The sequence below is a fragment of the Ceratotherium simum genome, chromosome 9 (genome assembly GCF_057802395.1).
Source record: "Ceratotherium simum simum isolate JZ-2026a chromosome 9, ASM5780239v1, whole genome shotgun sequence".
Lineage (NCBI taxonomy): Eukaryota > Metazoa > Chordata > Mammalia > Perissodactyla > Rhinocerotidae > Ceratotherium > Ceratotherium simum.
Window position 1 is genome coordinate 52,751,226 of NC_141908.1, and position 27,667 is coordinate 52,778,892.

Here is a 27,667-nt window from a genome sequence, read left to right on the forward strand (position 1 = left end):
TTAGGAAATATCATTCCCTATGATCTGTTGCTGTGGCCGGGGCCCTCATCATTCCCTGCACACTGAATTTCCATTCTTACTCATTTTGTGTCTTTCATTCAAAATGAACATATTTACCAGTATATGATTAACATAGTGACTTAAAACCTTTATGAGGCACCTAAAATTGCAAGACGAACTTGCATTCCCATTTATAGGACCCTGTAAAGGGATGGCATCTTGAACACTACAAATATATATATCTTGATTGACAGGACAAATGTTTCAAAATTAAAGTTTTTTTCATTATAAAATGTTTCAAATACAGAAAAAACATCACAGAAAGTAAAAATATAAAAAGACACTCATGTACCCACATTTAACACTTTGCCATAGCTGCATACCGTTTATTTTTAGAGAAAGCATTAATGATAGAGTCAAAGGCTTCACCTTTGCCTCTCCTCCATCTTTCCCTCCTCAGGGTTGACCGCTAGCCCATTATACTTGTCCATGTGTTTTTGCGTGTGTATGAGGAAGCTTGGCCATGAGCTAACATCCATTGCCAATCTTCCTCTTTTTGCTGAGGAAGATTGTCCCCGAGCTAACATCTGTGCCCGTCTTCCTCTGTTTTGTATATGGGACGGCTCCACAGAATGGCTTGATAAGCGGTGCAGACGTCCGCACCTGTGACCCCTGGGCCACTGAAGCGGAGTGCGAGAACTTAACCATATGCCGCCGGGCCTGCCCCTGCTTGTCCACGTTTTTACATTTTCACAACTTATGTATGTTTTGTTTCTAAGATTTGCATAAGGTTTACAGAACATTTACAATTCGTTTTTTCATTCAACATTAAGATTTATCTTCATTGATGCAAATAAGCTATGCCATTCATTTGTTCCATCGTATGAATATACCACTGCTCACATATCCATTTCCCTTCTGACGAGCATTTAGGTTGTTTGCCATACTTTACTATGATAGACGATGCTAATAAGAACGAACCATCCATCCCTCAGGTCTGATTAGCTCTACCTTCAAAACGATATATCTTAAATCTGACCCCTTCTCCTCATCCCACAACTACCCCAGTCCAAGCCATCCTTTTCTCCTCTAGAGGCTCCTAAGTGTCTCCAGCTTCCATCTTGCTCCCCTTCAGTTTACAGTTCACACAGTCCACGGGGTCAGATTGGGTCTTTCCTTCATCAAAATCCTTCCTATCACACCTGGGATAAAACCCACAGCTCTTCCCATGGCCAGGAAGTCCCCATGTGATCCGACCCCTCTCCCTCTTTTTCCCTAGTTCTCTACAGTCCAGCGGACTGGGCTGCTTCTGTTCACTGCCTTAGAGCCTTTGAAGCAGCTGTTCCCTCTGCCTTGAAGCCAGCACTCTTCATCTTCCTCTGGCTTCCTCCCTTGGTTCCTGACGAGATGACACCTCCTGGGAGAAGCCTTTCCTGTTTCTCTTATCTAAATTAGTACTTCTTTCATTTCCTACCCCTTTACCCTGCTTTTATTTTTCTTCTCAGAAGTTATCACACCTGAAATGAGCTTATTTGTTTACTTTTGTTTCTCCACTGGAATGTAAACTCCCTAGCCTTTTTGTCTCCAGGACTCAGGAGAGTGCCTGGTGTAACAGGCATTGGCAATCCTTGACTGAAGGAATAAATGAGAGAGCGCCAGTACGAGACTCATTAGGCACATTGTCCAGGACAGTACCTTGAAAACTTTGTTGATGGTGAAGCACAATATGAAATACACATTTTATACAGCACGCACACAAACGCAAAAAAGTCACACAAAACTTTCAGGAAACAATACTCAGACTTGCTACTTATATTTTTTATTCTATTTCAAAAAGAAAGACAGAAGAAGAAAATATGCTAGTTGCAACTGCTAAACTGATTTCACAGTTCACCAGTGGGTTCTAAGCTGCAGTGTGAAAAACTGTTTTAGAGTATACATCTGGATGTGGTTTTGCTGGGTTTTACTAAATATTCCTAAATTGCCCTCTGCAGTAAAAATTTACACTACTAACATCATTGCAGAGATTTCCTCATATCCTCACCAACACCTTTATCTTATCAGGCTTTTTAATTTTCGCCAGTCTGAGTGTAACTGTATCTCTGTTTTAATTTGTCTTTTCCTGATGACTAAAAAGACTGACAGACCAGGGATCTCAACCTTAAAAGATATGTAAATTCTTTTCTAATGCCCCAGAGAACTAAGAATTTTCCTAACAGAACCTTTCAAAAGCAAAGTGACTTAATCTTCCCCTACTTTATGTGTTTCACAATTCCAGATTCTCATATATTTAATTTTAGTGGCACAAGATTGTATTCCCAAGGACACAGCACTAACGACAATTTTAGTTCATTCACCATTCATGTAGTTGTTTACTCAACAAATATTGATTCAGGGCCCCCGCTACTGCCAGGAATTTCGCCAGACAGACCAACAGCCTCTCCTGGCGCCTACCTTCCAGACCGTGAGTTCTTTGTCCTTTGCACTGTGGCAGTGACCGTGGGCAGGCGTGTTTTAGAAAGGCTCAAAGACTCCGACCAAGTTCCTTCCAATTCTTCCAACCCATTGTTCTCGTGCATTACTACTTGCTCAAAAGTTTTTGTATTCAATACATCCGAAGAGGAACGCAGTGTGTTCACGCATGCTCTCTTACTGCAAAGAAATTATTCCGGACAGAAAGTGAAGGGGGAAAATTCGAATGTTTTCATTTCAAGCGCTCGTTTTAAATGTAAGATTATAATTAGGGTCTTTTAAAACAACCCAATCTATTTGACTTTTTCTTCTAAAAGCAACTTTTTTCCCTGCTCTTCATAAAAAATAAAAAAGCCTCACTCTTTATTTCGTCGTAATGTCAGGTTTGATTAAAAGGGCGACGAAAACTATCTCACGTTCGTTCTGATTTAGGTAATTCTAAATTCTGACGGGAGAAAGGATCGCCAGACCGTATTAATACAAATAATCTCTAAAGACTTCATTATCCCATAGATAAGTCTTAACCAACAGCAGTGCCGTTTTTCTCACTTAAAAACCACAAGTCTTATGTAAAACAACTCAGCTTTAAGCGCTTTCTGCAAAGAAAGATTAGGATTTAACTCATTTTATTGATTCAGATAATAGTGTGGTTACTAGATAAAAGACGCTACAGCCAGGGACAGTGACTGAGCTAATCAAGCGTAGAGTTCGTGTTTGATTCTTTGAAATAATTTTTAATAGTGTAAACCGCACGCCGCAATGAAAGTGCTAAGTTCCGAGACCGGCGTGACTCGCGCTGCTCTCCATTCCCCCATCTCTACTTTTCCTCTGCCAGCCCCGGAATTCATGCAAATCAGCCTGCTAACCCCGGGGCAATACGAACCACTTTCGCGCCATTCGCTCAGGACCGTGCAGCAACGTAAAGAGAGCGGTCCTGGAGCCCTAAAAGCACCACTTTTCCAAGCCGGATTTTAGGGGACTCCAAGGCTATCACTTAGTTCAAGATATCTGGGGGGCCAGTGTTTTTCCCGGGGCTGAGCGGGTCTCGCGCCCGGGGGGCCGTTACCTCAGCTTGCAGGACCTGCGCCCCAACGCGGGAAAGCCGGCCCGAGCCCCGCCCCTCGGGGTCCGGGTCTGCGCGCCCCGCCCGCCGGCCGCGCGGCTCCGGCTCCTCCTGCTCGGTGGGACGGCGGCGCGTGCGGCTGCTCCGCTTTCCCCGCTCCGCGCGCCGACCTGGGCGCCCGCCGCCAGCATGGACACTCGCCGCGGGCCGGTGAGGGCTGGGCGGGCGAACCCGAGGGGCGGGCGCGGTGGGTGCTGGGCGCGGGCCGACTCCCTCCAACTCCCCGACAGAGCGCTGCTTATCAACTGGTGGCCGTCCTGGGCGGCGCCCGTTTAGGCAAGCCCCAGATTTTGTGCACTTGGAGTAATTCGGGGCCAGGGGGCCGTCCCCGCCGGGCGTGCGCACCCGGCGTGCGGGCGATTGGAGCTGTTTGCAGGATGGTTGGCAGCGCAGGGGAGCCCGAGGCCACGTGCGCTCGAGGGGCACGTGCGCCGGGGGCCGGACAGCGGCTGGGGCTGGCCGGTCCCCCATTGTGTCTGCCTGCCCGAGCCCAGCGGGTGGGGCGCGGAGGGGAGCGTCGCTCTCCCCACTCTTTGGGAGTTTGTTCTGCAGCCGCCCAGCCCTTTCCTGAGCGCAGCTCTGGGCGGATGGGTGGCCCCCGCAGCTCCACCCGCGCGCTTTGGGGGGCCCTTGGGTGCGCTCCCCACACGCTTTGGCCCCAGCCACCCCGGCTGCCTCTTCTAACCACTGAGGGTCGGTGGGTTTGAAGTGTAAAGGTCTTGCAAACCAGTCTCTTTAGAACTTGTGTTGCGCACATCGGGGGAAGCGTCTCTAGTCCCAGGTGGTGATTAAGGGCAATTGAAAGACCTGGTGGTCCAAAATGTTCGCCGACCATTTGCTCCTTTCCCACTCCCTTCCCCACCCCCAACCTTACTCGCAGCTGCAGGACGTTGCCTTGAATGGAACGTTGCTTTTTGCTTTAACGGAAACCGGAACGTGGGGTCTGCCTCAGAAGAGGTTAGAAGGTGGGGGTTGGGTGAAAAGGAAGAAAGTGACACCTTAAAATAAATGTCAGGGGTAAGGGACACACGTGAGGAGGCTGGGGTTCTGGGGGAGGGGGGTGAGGGCGTGGTTTCAGAGACAGATCTCCCAGCTGGAACTGGCGTTGGCTTTCAAGATGAAGAAAGCCATGGGTAGCTAGGCTTGGAATCTGACGGGCCTGGGTTCAAATTTGGGCCATCGTGTGACTTGAGTAATCCATTTCACCTCTCTGAGCCTCAGTTTACCCATCTCTTAAGTGGGAATAATTATAGCACCTTTGTTGCCAGGAATTAAACATAGCAATGTGAAAGCACAGTTAGTGCTTGGCACAAAAAAAAAAAAACACCTAGTAAATGCCAGTATTAGTTATTACCTGCCGGAGAAGTTCATCTCAACCCTGCCCTTTTGCCTTGCTTCTTTCCATGTTTTCCCCTCCAGGCATACATTTCCCCGGTGACTAACTCTTAGCTTGTGCTGACTTGTTAAAGCCCAGCATTTATTTCTCCAACAGCTTCCAATAGAATGCCTGTCTCGAGGCTGTCTTGCGTCTCTGACTGCTTGCAGGTAGATTGAAGAGTAAATGGTGATAATTCTTGCGGTAATGCGTGGAGCACTGCTGTTTTAGGAGATTGCACACTTGGGTTCTCCTTCTGGCCCTGTGATCTTACGCAATCTATTTCACCTTCCTGGAGCCTTGAATTTCCTCATCTGAAAAATGGAGAGTTTCTGAGATCCCTTTTTTTTTTTTTTTTAAAGATTTTATTTATTTGTCCCCTTAAAGCCCCAGTAGATAGTTGTATGTCATAGCTGCACATCCTTCTAGTTGCTGTATGTGGGATGTGGCCTCAGCATAGCCAGAGAAGCGGTGCGTTGGTGTGCGCCCGGGATCCGAACCCGGGCCGCCAGCAGCGGAGCGCGCGCACTTAACCGCTAAGCCAAGGGGCCAGCCCTGAGATCCCTTTTAAATAAGTAGTAGCTCTACCTATTGTATCACATTTTCCTGCCTTTCCAAAAATACAAAAGACAAAAACTTCCTAAGATGATTGAATGGAGTCTGCTTAGGAGCATAGGGTGGTTGGGTATCATCACCATGAAAATAATTTTATTTGCAAGAGACTGAAATGAAATGCATAATGTTAGGTGTAAAAGGAAGGTCAAGAATGTTCTGTTCACCTGATGCCTCACATCCTGGCAGTGTTTTGTGGGACCCAGAGCAGAGCTTGCCCTTTCAAAGTTTTCAGTGTAAGGAGTCACTTCTGCTATGTTTAAGAAACTTCATTAAATATTAAGAAATGGCTGAAACTGCTATCTTTTTTGCATGAGATAGATGCTGATTGCATTTTCTGACGAGCAGTGCCAGGCTGTTCAGTGTTTATGAATGAAGGAAGCATTTTCATATTTACAAGTAATTTGTGCCTTATGAAAGGACTTCTAAAAATTGAAGACTTGTATAGCAAGGGGACTGCAGCGAGAGCTGAATGCCAAGCTAAGAGGGCCGGGAGGTGGCATCGGGCATTCTACGTGAGATTGGAGTACTATTTGACCTTTAACTTGGCTCCTTGTACATTTGTTCACTGGGTTGATATATTTGATTTGTAAGGACTCATGGCGAAATCACTGCACCCCTCCTGATTGGAAGAAGGCCTGTTTGAAAGCCTGCCATCTTGAAGTAGAGGTGCTGCCCAGTTTTTGTAGTTTGGGGAAATTAGCATCACAGTACATAGCCCAAAGCTTACATAAAAAGATGTCATTAGCTTGATTTTGCCTGAGGGAGAGAAATCACTCTACCATTTTTTGTACTTTTGAATTTCCTTTTAGAAGTACTGTCTTAATTTTTTTAAAAAGGGCAGATTTTAGAAGCTTAGCATTAGACTCCTTGGGAGCTCAGTATAATGCTAAAAGCTTGGGGGCTCCTAAGGTGGGTTCAAGGGGTGGCCCTACAGATGTTTGAATAAATGGATAAATATCATTACAGTTTTCCTTCAAAAGGATTCCTTTTTAGGATTTTACCTAGTTTTGAAAAAATCTTTGTAGCAATTGCAAATCCTCCTTTGTCTAGATAGAGTATAAGAAATGGGCATATCTGCTCTGCTGTTTGAACCTACTAAACTCAAAAATGATATCTTTAGTTAGATACTGTAGTAAGCATCCCACTTAATAGTATTGCTGTTTCCATTTGCAGCAAAAGGATGGCAGAGTAAAGAAGAACTTCAAGAAATTCAGATATGTGAAGTTGATTTCCATGGAAACCCCGTCATCCTCTGATGACAGTTGTGACAGCTTTGCTTCTGATAATTTTGCAAACACGGTAAGTGCTGCCTGAGAATAAACAGAATTGAGTCTGCAGTGCTCAAAATGCCCCAAATGCTTTGTGCGTGATTAAAACTGCTTGCTTTTTGCCTACATTTCTGTACAGCCGTTATGAAAATACAGTATGCACTGTAATTTCATTTCACTTTTTGCTGTGGTTCTAGGTAGTAATTGTTGGAGGTAGATTAGCTACTTATTCTATTCTATCCTTTTGAAATGTCGCCTAACCTAACATGCCTGATGATTTGCCATAACAACTCAGAAATCATTTGTAAACCTCTGAACCATTTTTCTTTGTAACAAAAGCTATTCTCTTGTAGTGCGCTTGTAAATGTGATTTGCTCTCTGCACGGTTTATGGAAAATTGGTTCTTGAAAAAAGGAAAAAAAATGCACAACCACATTTATTTATTTATTTTACAGAAACCTAAATTCAGGTCAGATATCAGTGAAGAACTGGCAAATGTTTTTTATGAGGACTCTGATAATGAATCTTTCTGCGGCTTTTCAGAAAGTGAGGTGCAAGATGTGTTAGACCATTGTGGATTTTTACAGAAACCAAGGCCAGATGTCACTAACGAGCTGGCCAGTATTTTTCATGCCGACTCTGACGATGAATCATTTTGCGGTTTCTCAGAGAGTGAGATACAAGATGGAATGGTGAGTTTGAGAATTTCACCAATATCAAGAGTAAAGATACATTTAGAGGCATGACATGCTTGCTTTCAAAACAACTTTTTTTCTTGTAATTTTTATTTGAGTCATGCCAGAAGATTTTGTGGATCTTTTTAAGATTTTAAGAGTGTTTTCTTGATGTTTCAAAGCAGTTTTTACTAATGTAGTCCTACTTGTAAAGCTCGAATGCTTTGTAGGCTCTGAAAATCTTGGAAACTGGTAAGATAAAGTTGGCCAACCTCCAGATTTCCGTTGCCACAGAAATCCATCCTCATCAGAGGAAGCACACATGGCCTCAAGATTAGCCATATTCATGTTTAAGTCAAGGTGCCCGGCCCGGTACCTGGCACAGAGCAGGCCTTTGATCAATGTTGGTTCCCATAGTGGATCTATGCCCGCCTCTGGGAAACCAGTGATAACTCAGCTACAGGAGCCTGAGTGCGGATAATGACAAGTAGGGCCCTTCCTGCTTCCACGTTTGCTCCTTGGTCAGCTTTTCTTGTGCATGCTGGCTTACCTTTAACCTGTTGTCCCGCTCAGGCCACTGCTGCTACTGCTGCTGCTGCTGCACCTCAGTCCCACTTTCCCTGAGCATACTGTTTAGTTCTGCGGATGTTTTCTTGTTAGCAAGACTTTCTCGACAAAGGAAGCAGTGTGTTGCTTTGCAGTCAGGGGCATGCTTCTCAGCTCATTGCGGTCTGACACTGGTCCACTGCCTGGGACCACACTTGAGTGACAGTAACATAAGTGAGAGTGCCTGGCCAAAGTGTGTTTTATCACTATCTGTCTTCATGGTAATGTAGAATTTTCCTCTAATAAGTGATGTCGGTCTAAATCAGTGCGTATTGGAGATTTTGCCGGGGCTGGTCTGCGAATCTGGATGTGACCCAAACATTGACTAGAGAAGCCTGAATCATTTCTGACAATGTTTCAGTTCTTTATAGATGCTGTTTGTTGTGATTAATAACATGCCAATCAATTAAAAGTCTTAAGAACTCATAAAAGTTTTTTGTCATTTTATATTCTCTCAATGCATGCACACTAAAAGTACATGGAAAGTACTAAAAGCTGTGGGGATTTAAGAATTTTTTTTCTTTTGTTTTGTGAGGAAGATCAGCCTTGAGCTAACATCTGCCAATCCTCCTCTTTTTTTTTTTTTTTTTTTTTTTGCTGAGGAAGACTGGCCCTGGGCTAACATCCATGCCCATCTTCTTCCACTTTATATGGGACGCCGCCACAGCATGGCCTGACAAGCGGTACGTCCGTGCAGTACGTCAGTGTGCGCCGGGGATCCGAACCGGCGAACCCCGGGCCACTGCAGCGGAGCACGTGCACTTAACCGTTTGCGCCACTGGGCCGGCCCCAGGAAATTTTTGAATGTTAAAAAATGTCTTCCATTTCTGGGACTTTATGAGTAATATGTTTTCTTCTCTCTCTGGTTTTTTGTTTGTTTTTTCTCAACCATCACCACAATCAATTTTAGAATATTTTCATCATGCCACAAAGAAACCCTGTACCCATTAATAGTCACTTTTCATCCTTTCCCAACACCCTCGGTCCCTGGCAACCAGCAATCTATTTTCTATCATTATAGATTTGCCTGTTCTGAACATTTCATATAAATGGAACCATACAATATGTGGTCTTTTGTGACTGGCTTCTTTAACTTAGCATGAGCCAGTACTTGACAGCTTTTTATTGCTGAATAGTATTCCGTTGAGATGGATAGTGGTGATTATTTCACAACAGTGTGAATATGATTAATGCCACCAAACTGTGCACTTAAAAATGGTTAAAATGGTAAATTTTATGTTATATATATTTTACCACATTTTTTTTAAAAAGTGGATTAGAGCATTGAGACATCTTTAATATAGTTTAATATTGCCATAAGCATTGAAACCACGTTTATGGGAGAACACATACTTGTTCATGTAGGAATTCTTTTGAAATACATAAAGCTATAAGGATCTACTTGTAAAGAAATTAAAAAGGGAGCTGTATTTTCACATTTAAAAGATTGGCTCAGAACGACTGGCCTAGGGGCTATGAAGGTAACTATGTGTCCCAGATAGGCTACGTTAGTTAAACTATACTCAGATGGTTGTATTTGTAATTCCTGGTTTTGTTACCCAGAGCTGTCAATTAAAATTGACAATAAATGTGTTCAATTAAAATTTATTTGATGGAAGTGTCTTTTGTTCAGGAGGGATTTTATAGTCATGCTGGTGCAGCCTGTCCAGCCATCAACAGGTCATTAACGACTCAATTGTTCTGATTGACTAGAGACTGCAGTCAGTGCAGTCAGACCGTGCAGGCTGTAGGACCCGCAGTCAGTGCAGAAGTGCCGGACCTCTCCGAGTGGCGATGAAATTTCCAACTCGAAACACCAGGGGAGCAGCCAACAAAAGAGCAGCGCCCCCTGAACCCTCGGAGAATTCTGTGACCGATTCCAGTTCTGATTCAGAAGATGAAAATGGCATGAATTTTTTGGAGAAAAGAGCTTTAAACATAAAGCAAAACAAAGCAATGGTAGGTATCTGACTTTGAATGTGTTAGAACTAACTCTTCCCAGCTTTTCTTTAAGCCACTTATTGCTTCTGTCTGTGTCCTTCTTATGTTCAGTGTAGCTCTGAAGTCTTCATAATATGTGCTTTAAAATGTATTTCTTGGGGCCGGCCCAGTGGCGTAGTGGTTAAGTTCACACGCTCCGCTTTGGCGGCCTGGGGTTTGCAGGTTCGGATCCCAGGCGCAGACCTACGTACTGCTTATCAAGCCACGCTGTGGCGGCATCCCACATATAAAGTAGAGGAAGATGGGCACGGATGTTAGCCCAAGGCCAATCTTCCTCAGCAAAAAGAGGAGGGTTGGCAACAGATGTTAGCTCAGGGCTAATCTTCCTCACAAAAAAAAACTATTTCTTTCCCTAAACTAACTTTTCTCTTTTTTAATCCTGTTGAAGTCTTGGTAAATATACAGGGGAAATCGGAAACTCTTTGAGATGTGCTGCTGTAATTTCCAGAAGTTGTTCATTTTCAGCAGCGATTCTACACCAATAATTTCTGTTGAATTTCCTCCCTTTTTAGCTTGCAAAACTTATGTCAGAATTAGAAGGCTTCCCTGGCTCATTCCCTGGAAGGCGTTCCCTACCAGGCCCCAGTTCAGTAAGTGCAAATCCTTGTTTGTGTAGTAGTATTTTGGGCAGGTCTAAGGTAGATTTGTTGTGATATTTTAAAATCCAATTTCCTTATTTTGTGTGGTCATATAGACAGACTAAGAGGAAATAGAGGAAACTTTCTGGGAGCCCTTCCTTGCATCCCAGGGCAGTGTGGCCTCCTCCTGTGAGCTCCTCATGTGTGCTCAGACCCCTTTTGATTGGTTATTTCTCTTCTTCCCAGCTAGACTAAGCCTCTTCAAGGTAGGGAATAAAGACTGAAAATTTTTTGTTCTGTATCCCCAGCATCAGCACATTCCTCCTACATGGTAGATAGTTGTGTAAGAAAAGATGTTTTTAAAATCTGAGAATGAGAAAAAAGAAGGAAAAAACAATTTTCTTAACCAAGTCATGGCCTAATATATGTGATTATATTCTGAGGAACTAAGCTGGTGCAACTCAGGGGAATTTGGTGTGTCTGCTGTGGTATAAAACAAAAGACTTCCTTTCCCCATCTCTCCCTGAGGAGAAAGGGAAGAAACAAGCAAGGAATGAAGAAGGAAAACCATACGTACATTTCTCTCTTGTGCAATATAGAAACAGTGAGTATGTTTCAGGGCTCAAGAGATGTTGTAGAAAAGCTTTCTTTGGAAAATGAGATCCATTCTTAAACCTTTATTAAATAGAAAAATTAGTAGATCGTCTCTCAGTTTGAGAGAAACCAGGCTAGGTGTTACAAAAGCAGAATTACAATGGCTGTATCATCTTGGGGCTTATTGTCCATGCATTATAGAAAGGACAAAGAAAGTAGAAAATGGAGCTCTCCTTTTACTTAAGTGAAAAAATCCTTAAGGAGAAGGTGCTACTTCTTTTCATTCTGGAATAAATGGGTTCCATCATATGTGTTTTGTTTAGCAATCAAAGACACCCCGAAGGCGTACATTCCCAGGTGTTGCTTCCAGAAGAAACCCTGAGCGGAGAGCTCGTCCTCTTACCAGGTCAAGGTCCCAGATTCTTGGGTCCCATAGTGCTCTACCCACAGAGGAGGAGGAGGAGGAGGAAGAGGAGGAGGATAAGTTCATGTTGGTGAGGAAGAGGAAGGCCATGGATGGCTACGTGAACGTGAGTTTTCCACATTTGTGCTTGCTCGTCTGTTTTTCATCTTTTGTAGGCCCAGTATCATATACGCAATACGTATAGACATAGCCTCCACACCAAATGATCCATATTAAATATTCTTTTCAAACTGTCCAGAATTGTTAATGTCACATAAACTTATTTGATGATTTTTGTGAGCAGCTGAGAGAGTCAATGTTTTCTTCATCTTAATTGTAGGAAGCATCTCCATGATGTTGTCCCGTTATCTTTAGTAAACTTATGACTTGCCGCCTCTCCATAAGCTGTAAGAAAGTTTCCAGGTCGAATTCTCTGTGAAGAAATTACAGTGAAATATCTGAGATTCAGAGCTGGGGAGAGCCAGTAAGAACACTGTTCCATGCTTCTTGTTGTGCAGGGAGATGACATGCCCCGAGGTCGTCGCCCCGGATCCATGACCCTTCCACATGTAATTCGCCCAGTGGAAGAAATCACAGAGGAGGATTTGGAGAACATCTGCAACAACTCTCGAGAGAAGATATACAACCGTTCATTGGTAAGAGCCTCTAAGTTGTGTCTGAAAATGTAAACGTCTGTGAGAGAGCAAGGATAGCTTCTGTCCTTTTGAGTTTTGCTGATGTTCTAAAGGTCTTAGCAATGGGATGTGTGCCTATGTGTTTTTTTCATATAAGAGAAGAGAGTTTTGTAACATCCTTGGATTTAGCCCTCTTGGTAAATCTTAGTAGCATTAAATCTTTTCTCTTAATTTAGAAATTGAGGGCCGGCCCCATGGCTTAGCAGTTAGGTGAACGCACTCCGCTGCTGGCAGCCTTGGTTCGGATCCTGGGCGCTAACCGACGCACCGGCTTCTCCGGCCATGCTGAGGCCACATCCCACATACAGCAACTAGAAGGATGTTCAGCTATGGCATACAACTGTCTACTGGACCTTTGGGGGAAACAAATAAATAAATAAAATTAAAAAAAAAAAAAAAGAAATTGATTCATTCAACATATATTTACTGTGTATCTATTATGTGTGTCTACATAGATAGGTGCTGGGGATATGGTGGTGTGCTCAAGATAAAAAAGGATTTGGGCAGGGTTTTTTTGCATGATAAGATCTTTTCTTGAAGAAAAGTAGTTTTCATAATATAGTCGTACCTTGGTATCTGCAGAGGATTGGTTCCAGGACCCCCGCCCTCTGCTTCCAATACCAAAATCCACGGATGCTCAAGTCCCATATATAAAATGGCATAGTATTTGCCTATAACCTACGAACATCTTCTCGTATACTTTAAATCATCTCTGGATTATTTATAATACCTAATACAATGTACATGCTGTGTCAGTAGCTATTATACTTATTATTTAGGGAATAATGACAAGGTGAAAAAGTGTGTACGTGTTCAATACAGACACAACCATAGTAGGCCTTTCGATCCTCTTTTGGTTGAATCTGCAGATGGAGAACCTATGGATACGAGGGCTGACTGTTAATATTTGAATGAAGCCACTGTGCTTGAGATAGTTTTCATGCCCTTCCATATAGTTGCATAGGTAGATGTGAAATAGGATTCAAAGACACAATGTCAGTCTCTCCCCACAAAGACCGACATTGTTTACACCATTTTTCTCTACAAAAAGCAGTGGTTTTTTTTCTTCTTATTTGCCTATTATTTGTAGGGATCTACTTGTCATCAGTGCCGCCAGAAAACTATTGATACCAAAACAAACTGCAGAAACCCAGAGTGCTGGGGCGTTCGAGGTCAGTTCTGCGGTCCCTGCCTTCGAAACCGTTACGGTGAAGAGGTCAAGGATGCTCTGCTCGATCCAGTAGGTGCCTAAAGGGGTGGTCCTGTGGGCTTGAAGGTCAACCACGAGCTAACAGGGCCAGAAAGAGGGCATCAGTGAAAGGATTGAGCCCTTAGTGTTGTGGGGCGTTCATCTCAGGGGATGCAGGTGAATTCGTTGTGTTGGTGCCGGGTAGGTGTGAGCCACTTCCAGAGTGCTCGGGCCTGGCCATTCAGGGGAAGTTGGTTCTCCATTTACCCCTGGTAGTTGCTCTGTAACTTCGCTGGATTTCCTAGGGAACATTAGGCCTGACTAATGGATATTAACCATGTTAAGTTTTTTGTTTTTTAATCCAAAAAAAGATAAAGATTTAAATGCAATTGATAATACCCCCTTAAGAGGTGAAATAAGAGTAGATAAGGTAAGGGGGGAAGTAAGGTTTGATTTAATGGTGCCTTTTCACAATTTTCCTTCAGAACTGGCATTGCCCACCTTGTCGTGGAATCTGCAACTGCAGTTTCTGTCGGCAGCGAGATGGGCGGTGTGCGACCGGGGTCCTTGTGTATTTAGCCAAATACCATGGCTTTGGGAATGTGCATGCTTACTTGAAAAGGTAATGGCTGGTTGTTTTTCTCTTTTCCACATCCAAATCTTACATTCATTTATGTGTTTTAATAAAAAGATGATAGAAGTCAGAACAGTGGTTATCTCTGGGTGAGGGGTGCAGCTATTGACTGGAAAGGGCACATTGGGAGTCTTTTGGAGTGTTGGAGACATTTTATATCTTCATCTGGGTGGTGGTGACCCGAGTGCATGTGTGTGTATAAAAATTCAAGTTTTACACTTCAGAGGTGTGCACTTGACCACATATATAACTCAATAAAAACATTTTTAGGAGTGAATTAGCCTTTCAAAAGAGACTTCTTAGGTTGAAAAACTACATCCTGATGTGTTTCCTTGTCTCCTTCAGTCTGAAACAGGAATTTGAAATGCAAGCATAATATCTGGAAGATCCGCTACCTGCCTTCCACTGCGCAAATCTTCCTTGTTGAAGTTTTCAGTTTCGTCATGTGATGGAAACCCAAGTGGGGAATTTTGATGGTCGGTCTGTTTTATGGGAAACTCAAATCCAGTTAATCTCATTAGACGTGCTAGTGTTTCTGAGCAGCATGGAGGTATATTGCTAGCTCTACTTTGCCCTTCTGCAATTTCTCCTTCGCTTTCCCCCACCTGCCACATGCCGCCCCTCGCCACATACCACCCACCTCTATTTCCAGTGGTTCTCGCCCACCATTTCGTTTCTGGAGTCTTAAATGAAAATTTTATGAAAACATGTTTGATTTAATTGGTGTTGAAATAGCCCTGGAATCTACCCATAAAACCAAGCACTTAGAAACCCAGTAGTGGTGTTAACTAACTACATCTATTGAATTCCAGACAACAGCCCTAACTAGTTTACACGAAAACAAGTATGATTTAGTGTTAGTACTAGTTGACATTTTTTAACAGAAGGCACAAAAGTCTTAAAACCATGTGGAAAAATTAGGTAACTGTTGGAAAGTGGAGTATATTACTTTAGATGCCTCTCATGAGAATATTCCATGTTTTATGCTTATTATATGAGTTGTCACAGTTGAGACTTAGTTGCTGCTGTTTCTTTCACCGTGAAATTATACGTTGCATCTTGTCACACAGTCATGACCCAAAGGGTTGTGGGCAATGCTGGACTTGAAATCACTGTAGAAAAGACATCCTGGGGAAGTAGGATGGTGAGGCTTTAGGAAAGGCTGATTTGAGTTCATGGTATAAAACCTCAGTATAATTGTAGTTTGCCAAGTTTATTTCAGTTCATAATGTGAAGTATTTCAAATAAGTTCTTGATCACTTTGCATGGAAAATTGATATTAATACTAGTCTACAATTCTTTGCAGTTTTTGCTTTCTCAAAGAAATTATAAGCTAGGCGCAGAGTTCATGTTCAGGTTTTAAGCACTTTTAGAATAATGAGAAGTGCCTTTTTGGAGATGGGTGACTTTCAGCAGTTTGTTAACTTGACATCGCTGCCTGTTGAGTTTCTGGGCAGATTTCGTGTGTCATCCCCCCTTCCCCCTTTTTTGCATTAATCAATCGTTTGGTAGAGGTGGACTCTTTAAGTGTCTGTATGTGTACTTTGCATGGGCACCCCATTGGCTGTGCCTTTTCTGTGTTTGATGCATAATTGGACCTTGAATCAATAAATGTAAATAGAGCTTTTGATCTGTAATGCTTTTATACAAAGTTTTTTATTTTAATAATAAAACATTTGTTTTAGCTTGTCTACTTTTTTTTTAATCTTTAGTACTCAATCTTACTGCTCTGAATCCTAATTTTTTCTCGTATTTAAACAGAAGACCATGGGCCGGCCCCGTGGCTTAGCGGTTAAGTGCACACGCTCCGCTGCTGGCGGCCCGGGTGCGGATCCCGGGCGCGCACCGACGCACCGCTTCTCCGGCCATGCTGAGGCCGCGTCCCACATAGAGCAACTAGAAGGATGTGCAGCTATGACATACAACTATCTACTGGGGCTTTGGAGGGGGGAATAAATAAATAAAATCTTTAAAAAAAAAATAAACAGAAGACCATTTCTGCCTTTTCTAGAGTCTCCATTTTGGCTTATGTTTCTGGAGGTCAGGGGCCAGCTCTTGTGAACTAGGGCCTCGCTTGGTGATAGGACTAACTAACAGCTGTGATCAGAAAATCTGCTAAGACAGCTCCATTGCCAGATAGAAAATGGTACGTGCCAATGAAGTTTTACAATGTTTTATTCTACTTTACCATTTGCCAACCCAAGAACTAACAGCGATTTCACAATACCTGGCTTGTTTTTATCAACCATTTGAATACTTATTAAAGGCATGCTGTGCCTTGAGGCCTGTTCCAGGACTGAGAATCAAAAGACAAGGCATGGTTTAAAAGCTCTCGGAACCCAATTCTTTAGACCAAGGTTGGCATACCTACAGCTCGTGGGCCAGATCCTGCTGCGGCCTATATTCATATGGCACGTGAACTAAGTGTGTTTTTTTACATTTTTAGGGAGTTGTAAAAAAAAGCATGTGACAGATAGTGTGGCCCACAAAGCCTAAAATGTTTACAATCTGGCACTTTATAGAATTTTGCTGACTCCTGCTCTAGACTTATCTGGGAAACCATGTTTAGCCCATACGTATTCGTCTGGGGAGGAGACGAAGCTAAATGAAGTCATGCAACTGGTGTTCTGTACAGATCCAAAAGAAATGGGTATTTCTTTTATAAACTCTTAGAATCTTAAGAACTCAAATGTAATCCAACCCTTTAGGTGTAATTGGGATGCTTAAGTTTTTAGAGTTAGTCAAAATTGGTGGTGGTTTGGAACATTTTTGGTGTTACCGTGTTTTAATATTATGAAGTGGAACTAATGTGGTTTTCATTAAAAATATTGACTAGTAACAGTTGATTCTGAGGCCTTACCCTTAAAGGATTTACAATCTAGTGGAGGAACTAAGACAAAAACCTAAAAATAACGTTCTGAGTAGGAATGAAGAGAGGAAAAGTTCTTGTTACCAGACATTTTACGGCATTGATGGGCCCACGAGTTTTGTAATGGCTCCTCTTACAAGAAGGAAATAGATCAGTTGCTCAGTCTCAGCCTTGACTGTGTGGGGGCCCCATACTTTTTCCCACACACCCCATTGCAAAGCTCCACCATCCTTAGAGTTGAGAGAACTCGAGTTCCGACAATTAGATGTGAAAAGTTGTGTCAGGGCAGTCAAGCTACAGGAATTATTTTTGTTTCCCCAGCCTGGGTTCCTTGAGGTGGAGATGGTATCTACCTTGAACTCCACCTACTAAGGGGTTGAGAAATGAAATAGAAACTAGAGTAGACTTCAGTAGTTTCGTAATGAAGAGAGGCAAAGACAGTTGTCAGTGCTGCAGGAGAGGTTTACTTGTGTTTTGTTTTACTTTCAGAAGAAAAAGTGAGAGGGAGCGCCTGATGGCTCAAAGTCAGGTAGAAAATTGGGTCATTTGCATACCAGGGGAATGGAGTATGATATCAGTGCTTTGCAGCAGCCCGAGAGTATTAGGTTCTGAGAGGAAAGTGATAGCAAGTCCTGAGGGGAGTAAAAGCAAATGTTATGTTATTACTAACAACACATTTATGGGGTAGTATCTCAAGGATGAGGAAGTAAATCCAGACAAGTTGAGAGAAATGCCCAATGGCACATAGCTAAGGTGGCAGAGCTAGACTGGAATATTCCAGGGAGAGGCCTTTATCCTTTTTTATTAAACTAAGTTGAGCTTGCCTGCCTTAGGAGTCAGAAAAGTAGAAGAGGGGGTTGTTAATCAGGTCCTGTCCGTGAGAACAAGGGCATCTTGGGTGTGGGGCAAGCCTGGCTGAGATGGCTTATGTAGAAACCCTGTGGAGTAAGGAAACAGGCAGGGCTGGGAGGGGCTGAGGCCTTGTGTCAGGAGGGATTGGGAGGGGATAGTAGGAAACCCGGGTGTTGGATCATCCAGCATAGATGCTGGAAGCCCTGAGGCTTTTAACTGCAGGGCGTTGTCCTGTGGGTAGGAGAAGGCTGCTAACTACAAGGTTGAGGAAGGAGCAGAGGAGAAGGGCAAGATTTTCAAAGGAGGTGTTGCTGTGATACAGTGGAGGATGGACTAAAGCTTGGAGTGGCAGTGGGGAGCTGGGGATCTTGGGAATGTGTAAGGAATGGGCTCGTGGTTGCAGAGAAATTGGCGTGGCATTAACATTATACTATCCAGGTGATAAAAGACTTGTTAGAAGAAAAGAGCAAGAAACAAAAGAGACACCCACTCAAGGCTAAAGTCACTAACATTTTGGTTTTTTCAATCTCCCTTGCATTTTGTTTTATGTGGTAGCATTTATCCTAGATGTACAACTTCTTTAGCGTTAAGAATATCAAAACATTTTAAATGGCTCTCCAGTATTTGTTTATATGGATGGTCCATACTTAAACAATTTCCAATCTTGGGGTATCTGGAGTGTTAACAACCTTTTGCTATTATGAGTAATGCTGTAATTAGTATTGTTATGCCTAAATCTTGGGTTAAAATAGATTTCTAGAAAGTGCAGTAATTCTTAATTACAGGGATGGAGGAAGGTAGGAGATTGGGAATTTTGGAGAGTGGGGCTGGTCTGTAGACCTAAGCCACCCAGAGTTCCAGGTGCACTTGGGTGCAGCCCAACGATGGGGGAGAGGAGGTAAGCTACTTGACTTGAACCAAAATGAGAGGCATGGCTCACTGTAGGTGAACTCAACCTGTAGGATTGTAAATGTGCGTAGCTGGCCAAATAAGAAACATTGTTTTATGGAATCCTGTGCCTTGAATTTAAGAAAGTTTGTTGGAAGTGTTGTCAGATGAAAGTACCGGCTGATAACGCATGATTTCAACAGTGCTCAATCCAACATTCTAAATATGTGCCAAAGGTGGGAAACTAGAGTTAGTTGAGCACCTCCTAGGTGCCAGGCACAGTGCTCAGTACAGTATGTCTGTTAGCTGTTCATAGCAGGTATTTTAGAAATAAAGAGACTCAAGGAGGTTAAGTTAACTTCTGAAGACTCAAGAGCCCATGCATGCTCTCCTAGCCTGGGAAGAGAGATATTAGAACCAAACAGTCTTCTGAGAACTTCTGATAGACCTGGCTACATACCTTGATCATAACAAGTAATACCTGCCACTGGTAGTTATATGTTTTAGTTTTTCCCCTCATAAGACCAAGAAGTCGTTGAGAGCAAAACCATCTCTGATTCAAATACCCTTATCATGTAGTAGGTACTCAACAAATGTTTATTAAATATTTATCAAAAGATGAGTGTCTTGGGCAGTTCCTGAGATTTGGGTAGAAAGAACTAAAATTATGGTGGAGGAGAAATAATGGGTAGATCCCAACACTGAAAGCGTTCACTCCTGTGAGATGTAATCTTTCTTTGTGGTATAATACTTAGCCTGCTATGAAGCTGCTGTGGTCTAGTCATTAAAAATTATGTATTTCTGATAATGTATTTTTCTATGGGAAAATACAATTTACTTCATCATACTAACTTTAAAGGATTACCTTTATTCTACTGAGTAAAGAATTTGTATTATTGAGCTACAAATTTAGCTACCAAAAGATAATTTTAGATATAGTAGCTGTTAAGTGTTATCCATTCGTTGGGGGGAAACTTTTTCTGGCAGAAATTGAGTGTATAGAAGAGCTTCTTTTTTTTTTTTTTTTTAAGATTTTATTTATTTATTTATTTATTTTCCCCCCAAAGCCCCAGTAGATAGTTGTATGTCATAGCTGCACATCCTTCTAGTTGCTGTATGTGGGATGTGGCCTCAGCATGGCCGGAGAAGCAGTGTGTCAGTGTGTGCCCAGGATCCGAACCCGGGCTGCCAGCAGCGGAGTGCGCGCACTTAACCGCTAAGCCACGGGGCCGGCCCTCCTTTTTCTTTTTAAACAGAGAAGAGACCCCCCCACGTGCCCATCACTAGCTTCAGCAATGATCAGCTCATGGTCCATCCTGGTAAATCTATACTCCTTTACTCCCCCCCAACCCACTGAATTATTTTGAAGAAAATCCCAGACATTATATGACATTCATACGCACTTCAGTATTTCTAGAAGATAATGACTCCTTTTTAAAAACCATAATCAAAATATTATTATGACACCTACATAAAATTAACAAGTTCTTAATATCAAATATCCAGTCAGTAATTAAATTTTCAATTATCCCCCCCCCCCCCGTTTATACAGTTGGTTTATTTGAATTCAGGAGTCTTAACTCATTTATGTAGGTATGTATGTATATATGTATTATGCATGTATGTCTCTTAATGTTTCCCCTCCCTTTTTTCCCCTTGCAATTTATTTGTTGAGAAAAACAGTCGTTTTTCCTGTAGAGTTTACCATGTTTTACTAATTGCAACCCCATGATGTCATTTAACATGTTCCTCTGTCTTCTCTGTTAGATCTAGAAACTTGATCTGATGGAGAGGCAACAACACCACCTTATAGACAGTGTTGAGTTGTGATGTCAGAAGACTCAGCATCCTGTCGTCTCCCTTTTTGTTTTGTTAGTGGCCACTGATGAACATCTCCTGTAAATTCTCTCTTTCCTTCTTCATTAATCAACTGGAAACTTCCCCTCACCAACTATTTAATTATCCTAGGTAGATTTGTATACAACAGAAAACCTATTAAGAACTTGATTTTTCTTTTCTTTTTTTTTTTTTTAACCAGTTTTCGGAATCAAAAATTAGTTCTCTAGTATCCTCCAGTGGTGCCTATCAAGGATTTTTTTTTTTGAGCGTCATATGAACTCTTGGATTTTTCAAATACTTGATGTGTTTCAGTCGATTGAAGTTATTATTCTTACTGATGCCCAATTTTGGCCCACTGGGAGCCTCTTCATGTGGGCTCCTGCATCCTTCTGATATGGCCCCAGGGGTCTTTGATAGTTTCCTTTGTTTTCTGGTAAGACAAAATGTGCAAGCTCACCTTATAGATTTTCTGCCCCAAACCTAAAATCAACCATTTCTCCGAAGTGTTTTGTTTTCAAAACACATTTCTTTCATATCTATCTATTTATCTATCTGTATATGTATACATATATATACAACTTATAAATATGCTTATATGTAAGCAATTAGCTATTAGTATTTATATATAAATATATTATTAATATCACTATATACATACATAATGGTTTCAGAATAATGATACCAATATTATTACTAAAATATTAATATTGTTACTGAAAACAGTTTAAGATGTTTTTGTTTTAGTCCTTAATGTAAGTCCTTTGGTACGAATTACTGTTTTTAAAATCATTTCAAACAGTTCCTCTTTATGTGGTTAAGCCAACAACTTGATACATTATTAGGTTCATTTGTTTTATTTTACTTTTGATTTTAAAGACTGCTTTTTTGAAAATTAGGGTTTAAAATTTTGTTTTATAATGATGTAAAACAGTTACATATTTCCAAAGTCAAGCTTACAAAATAAGATGTTTTCAGCGAAGTCTAGATTATATCCCTATCCTTCCACCCCGATCCTTCTTTCCCTCTATTGGTAAACATTTTTAAAAATTTTATGACATACTTTGATTTTCAAAAATATAAGCAAATTTGTATATATATCTGTACCCTCCTCTTGCCTTCTCAGATAAATGGCAGCATACTACTCACAGCATACTTTATGCCTTTTTTACTTAACCGTATATATGGGAGAGATAGATATAAATAATTTTATTAAAAAAGAATATTATATGAAGAATTCTGAAACATACTCACATATATGAACCTGAAACTTTAAAGTTTCTGAGAAAAACATATTGCAGAGAGTGGGTTTCTCTCCTACTCAAACACCCAAGGACAGACTGTTCTGTGAGCTTATGCTACAGAAGGCAAATTCTCTTTTCTCACATGCTTAGCAGCCAAGCCATGTCAGCAGGAACCTGTATTTCAGTTTTCTCTTATTTTTATTTGATTGCACATTCTTTAATAGACTGATCCTCAAGTTTGTCTTCTAAATTGAATAGCTGTAAATGTTTCTCATTTCTTGAAGACCCTCCAGTATGGCTTTTGAAAAAGTGATGACCACCACTGGAGCTTGCTCCAATTTCCAAGACGTGACTATTTTGAGTATCCTAGTGCTTAAAGAGGAAAAATATGTAAATAAAATTCCTTTATGCAAATACTTCCTGCAACTCTCATTGCCAGCCAAATTCTTGTAAATCATGATAAACAGATGCTACTGAACTAAATGACTAAGTAAAATTATGGAGATAGATTCTATTTATCTTATTTTTCAGTGTTGGGGAGGGAGAAAAGGATATTAACTAAATTTTATCTGTCTGCATGATGATTAGGGCAGACATCAGGAACTCTATTAATTGCTTTCAGCAAGGTGAGGTGGGAGACTCTTAAGAATTAGAGAGCTGCTGTTGGTAAGGGAGAGGTTCCATTGCAACTTAGTTTGCTTCACCTGAGAACTGGATTTTGGAAACAATTCTATATCAAGCCTGCTAGGCTTTTGCCTACTATTCAGCTTTTTGTTACTTTTTCTCTTAACTTAAAAAAAAATGTAGTAAAATTCACATAACATAAAAGTTACCATTTTACCTATTTTAAAATGCACAATTTGGTGGCTTCCAGTACATTCACAATGTCGTACAACCATTGTCACTATGTAACTCCAGAACATTTTTATCACCCCCAAAACAAACTGAATACTCATTAAACTGTCACTTCTCTTTTTCTTTCTCCTCCTTGGCTCATGGCAACCCATCTTCTTTCTGTCTCTATGGATTTGCCTATTCTGGACCTTTGGAAACATACAATATGTGGCTTTTTGTGTCTGGCTTCTTTGGTTTAGAATAATGTTTCCAAGGTTCATCCTTGTAGTAGGTATCAGTACTTCATTCCTTTTTATGGCCAAATAATATTCCACTGTATGGAAATACCACAGTTTATCCATTCATCAGTTGATAGATGTTTTGGTTGTTTTCACTTTTGGCTATTGGGAATAGTGCTGCTATGAACATTCATCTACAAGTTTTTGTTTGAACATCTGATTTCAATTCTCTTGGGTATATACCTAGGAGTGGAATTGCTGGGTCACATAGTAACTATTTTTAATTGTTTGAGTAACTGCCAGACTGTCTTTTTACTTGCTCAATTGTGTTCTTTCATGCACAGAAGTCTTCCTTTTAATAGAGTCCAATTTATCTACTTTTTCTTTTGTTGCTTGTGCTTTTGATGTTATATCTAAGAATCTATTGTCAAATCCAACATCATGAAGATTTACAGCTATGTTTTTCTTCTAAGAATTTTGTAGTTTTGACTTTTACATTTAGGTCTATGATCCATTTTGAGTTAATTTTTGCATATGGTGTGAGGTAAGGGTCTGACTTCACTCTTTGCATATGGATATGCAATTATATTTATTGAAAAGACTCTTTTTTCCCCAATGAATGACCTTGGCATCCTAGTTGAAAATCAATTAACCATAGATGTATGGGTTTATTTCTGGAATCTCAATTCTATTCCATTGATCTTTATGTCTATCCTTATGCCAGTACCACACTATTTTGATTACTACAATTTTGTAGTAAATTGTGAAATTGGGAATTGTGGTCCCTCCAACTTGATTCTTTTTCAAGATTGTTTTGACTATCTGAAGTTCTTTGCAATTCCATATGAATTTTAGGATTAGCTTACCCATTTCTGCAAAAATGGAAGTTGGAATTTTGGCAAGGATTGCATTGAATATGTAGTTCAATTTGGGGAGTATTGCCATATTAACAATATTAAGTCTTCCAGTCCATGAACAGGGAATGTCTTTCCATTTATTTAGGTCTCGTTTAGTTTCTTTCAACAATGTTTTGTAGTTTTTAGTGTACAAGTCTTGCATCTCGCTGGTTAAGTTTATTCCCAAGTATTTTATTCTTTTTGATGCTATTGTAACTGAAATTATTTTCCTTTTTTTTCTTTCGGTGAGGAGATCAGCCCTGTGCTAACATCTGCCAATCCTCCTCTCTCTCTCTCTTTTTTTTTTTTTTTTGCTGAGGAAGACTGGCTCTGGGCTAACATCCATGCCTATCTTCCTCCACTTTATGTGGGACGCTTCCACAGCATGGCTTGCCAAGCAGTGCGTCGGTGTGCGCCCGGGATCCGAACCGGCGAACCCCGGGCTGCTGCAGCGGAGCACGCGCACTTAACCGCTTGCACCACCAGGCTGGCCCCTGAAATTATTTTCTTAATTTTATTTTCAGATTGTTTATTGCTTATATATAGAAATACAACTCATTTTTGTATATTGAGTTACTATTATTTTTAAGGGAACTGTTTACCCACCAGTGCATCCTTGAGAACTTTTGCTAATTCTTTGGGTTTAACAGTCACTCTCTGACCTTCAGTCTTTCTAAATGCTGAAGGATATTAACACCCTCCTTGTTCTCACCCAGCTTGATATGAGCATTTCAACACTGTCTTATTAACAAGAACTTGCAGCCCTTAAATTAATCATAGATAATACTTCATTTGAAAATGCTGACTGAAATGTTAGGGAGGAAAAAAAGAAGAGATATGGGAAATAAGCTTATATTCATTATATTTTTAATTTTATTCTTATTAATTTTATTTTTTATTCAACATGTTTTGATGGTTATAAAAATATCTTTGATTACTTACTATATAAAATTGGAATTTCATAATTCAAATTACCCATAATCCTGCCACTCACAGATAGCCACAGTTAAGAATTGGGTTACTCATGGGTGCTGTACATGAGTATTGTTAACATTGCTAAGATCATATTCTCCATATAATTTTTATTCTTTCATTTTTTTTACATCTAAATTATGTAATAATGACTCACTGTTAGGAAACATCAATTTAAATACACTATAAAAATAAGAAGTATTAGTAATTTCTTTACACTTATTTGAGACAGCCACTTTTGGCATGTCTTTTTAAAGAGTCCTTCTTTTTCTTCTTTAAAATTAAAGTAACACATGCATTTGGTTAAAACAATCAAACAGTTCTGAAAGATTCATCATGAAAAGCAACAATGCCTTTCCCCACTTTTCCAGAACACTGGTCCTACTCTCCAGGAGGCAAATACTTTTACTCCAGTTTTTATAACTTTGGAGGGATAACCTCCATATCACAAATAATATTTCTTTCCTGATGTTTCTTGATTTATCAACTTTGGACACTATCCATTGACCTCCTGACTTTTTTCCCCCACTTCCTCATCCTCTCTCAAGTCCTGACCAGAATAAGCACATTGGCCCCAGATATTAAGAGACACTAGAATTTCCTAAGCACTTACTATGTGCCAGGCACTCTGCTCTAAAGCTGCCATTTTAATGCTTACAACAACCAAATGAGTCAGTTTACATTATTCTAGTTTAAGGATGAGGAAGCAGAGGTTCAAAGAGGTTAAGAAATTTGTCCAAGTGTGGCAGATTGCATTTTCCAAAAAAGGGCCACAATAATATTTCTGGTCCCACCTGCTTTTCCAGAACACTGCCATTTCCCCTTGTCTTGGAGTCTATTTCCTCTCTCCTTGAACCTGGGCAAGGCTTTGTGACTGCCTTGATGAATAGAATGCTGTGGAAATATCACTGTTGCATGACTTACAAGGGTGGGTTTAAAAAGATAGAACAGCTTCTTACTGTCTCTCTTCCTGTGGATTCTCACCCTTAGAACTCAACCACCATGTTGTGAGGAAGCCCAGGCTCCCTGAAGAAGCCACATGTAGGTTTTCTGGCTAATAGCACCAAGTTAGGCCTGAGAACACAGCTGGGATCAATCACCAGATAGGTGAGAAAACAAGCCTTCAGATGATTCTAGATTCCAGCTGTTGAGTCATTGTCATCTTTCCAGTCTTCCGGCTGAGACCCCAGACATTGTAGAACAGAGACAAATTGCCCCCATTATGCCCTGTCCAAATTCTTGACCCACAGTATCCATGAGTGTGACAAAGAGTTGTTTTATGCCACTAAGTTTTGAGGTAATTTGATACACAGCGATAGATAACCAGAACATCACGGCACGTACCTCTGGTAAAGTGATAGACCTTGAGTTTGAACCTAGTTCTGTCTACTCCTAGAATCTCTGCTTTTAGCCACTGGGCTCCACAATCTGTGAAGACTACTGTATTAGCTTGCTAGGGCTGCCATAACAAAGTATTACAGACTGGGTGGTTTAAACAACAGAGATGTATTTTCTAACAATTTTGGAGGCTAGAAGTCCAAGATCAAGGTGTTGGCAGGGCTGGTTTTTTCTGAAGCCTCTCTCCTTGGTTTGCAAATGGCTACCTTCTCCCTGTGTCTCCACATGCTCTTCCCTCTGTGCTTGTCTGTGTCCTAATCTCCTCTTCTTATAAGGACCCCAGTCATATTAGATTAGAGCCAACACATATGACCTCATTATACCTTAATTACCTCTTGAAAGGCCCTCCCTCCGAATACAGTCACATTCTGAGGTACTGGCTTTAGGACTTCAACATAACATGTGAATTTTGGGAGGACACAATTCAGCCCAGAACAACTACCCACAGGGCATTCTGAGAGTCTGGCACTCTGGCTCTCACTTAGCTACCTCCTGCCGTCATCTACCTACCTTCCAGGGCGGTGGTTCTAGACCCTGGCCTCACATTAGAATCGTGAGTTCAAAAAAGAATAGCGATAGCCGGGCCCTACCCCAGACCAATTAAATCAGAACTTGTGGGGGCCGGCCCCGTGGCTTAGCGGTTAAGTGTGCGCTCTCTGATGCTGGCGGCCCAGGTTCGGATCCTGGGCGCGCACTGATGCACCGCTTCTCCGGCCACATGGCCGCGTCCCACATACAGCAACTGGAAGGATGTGCAACTATGACATACAACTATCTACTGGGGCTTTGGGAGGAAAATAAATAAATAAATCTTAAAAAATAAATAAATAAATAAATAATTAAAAAAAAAAAAGAACTTGTGGGGCAGGGCCTCGGCATCAGCATGTTTTAAAAGTTCCTCTGTGATCCTAACGTGCAGCCAGGGTTGAGGATGACCGCTCTGGGTGGAAGAGAGGTCTGGGGAGAGCAGTGAGCCAGGAGAAACAAGGGTCCTCTGAGGCAGCAAATTGCTGCTTTGGTTAGAGGAAGAGAAATAAAAATCACAGAGAATCCTGACACATCTCACAGTAGCTCAGGTATGAAGAGGATGGGATAGTAAATGGAATAAAAAACAAAAGACGTAGGGAAATATCCATCCCACTAGTTAAGACGTGAAATGCCATTACGTGACATTAGAAACCAAAAAAAGGAAAAGCAGGAGAGCACAAGATAACGTAGCGGAAGTGAAGAAACACAAATGAATAACTAGGGTTTGCTGTGGGTCTCCTCTATTACAGCGTGGTTTTCAAGTTTTATTTTGGAAATTTGTAACTGAGCAGAATTGATTGATTCTATTTTATACCATGCAAAAGTCAACCGCCAGCATTATTGTTCAGCCCGGGAGCTCTGCTACCCACATGTCAGAAATCGCC

The 27,667-nt window shown here is 41.3% G+C and overlaps 1 protein-coding gene across 3 annotated transcripts in view; it reads left to right on the top strand.

The window, feature by feature from the left end:
* CDCA7 (cell division cycle associated 7) overlaps nt 1–15,911 on the top strand; it is a 33,534-nt gene extending 17,623 nt beyond the window's left edge. Inside the window, exons 1-10 of one of the 3 annotated variants that reach the window (XM_004426632.3) lie at nt 3,607–3,745; nt 6,759–6,884; nt 7,309–7,545; nt 9,847–10,092; nt 10,647–10,724; nt 11,630–11,836; nt 12,228–12,365; nt 13,495–13,644; nt 14,079–14,215; nt 14,573–15,911. In XM_004426632.3, coding sequence (XP_004426689.1) covers nt 3,725–3,745; nt 6,759–6,884; nt 7,309–7,545; nt 9,847–10,092; nt 10,647–10,724; nt 11,630–11,836; nt 12,228–12,365; nt 13,495–13,644; nt 14,079–14,215; nt 14,573–14,603 — 1,371 coding nt within the window. In that variant the 5' untranslated portion in view covers nt 3,607–3,724 and the 3' untranslated portion in view covers nt 14,604–15,911. Of the gene's footprint in view, nt 1–3,606; nt 3,746–6,758; nt 6,885–7,308; nt 7,546–9,846; nt 10,093–10,646; nt 10,725–11,629; nt 11,837–12,227; nt 12,366–13,494; nt 13,645–14,078; nt 14,216–14,572 lie in introns of those variants that run through there. The other 2 variants (XM_087435402.1, XM_004426634.3) reach the window with 2 other exon arrangements.
* Nucleotides 15,912–27,667: the final 11,756 nt, after the last annotated feature.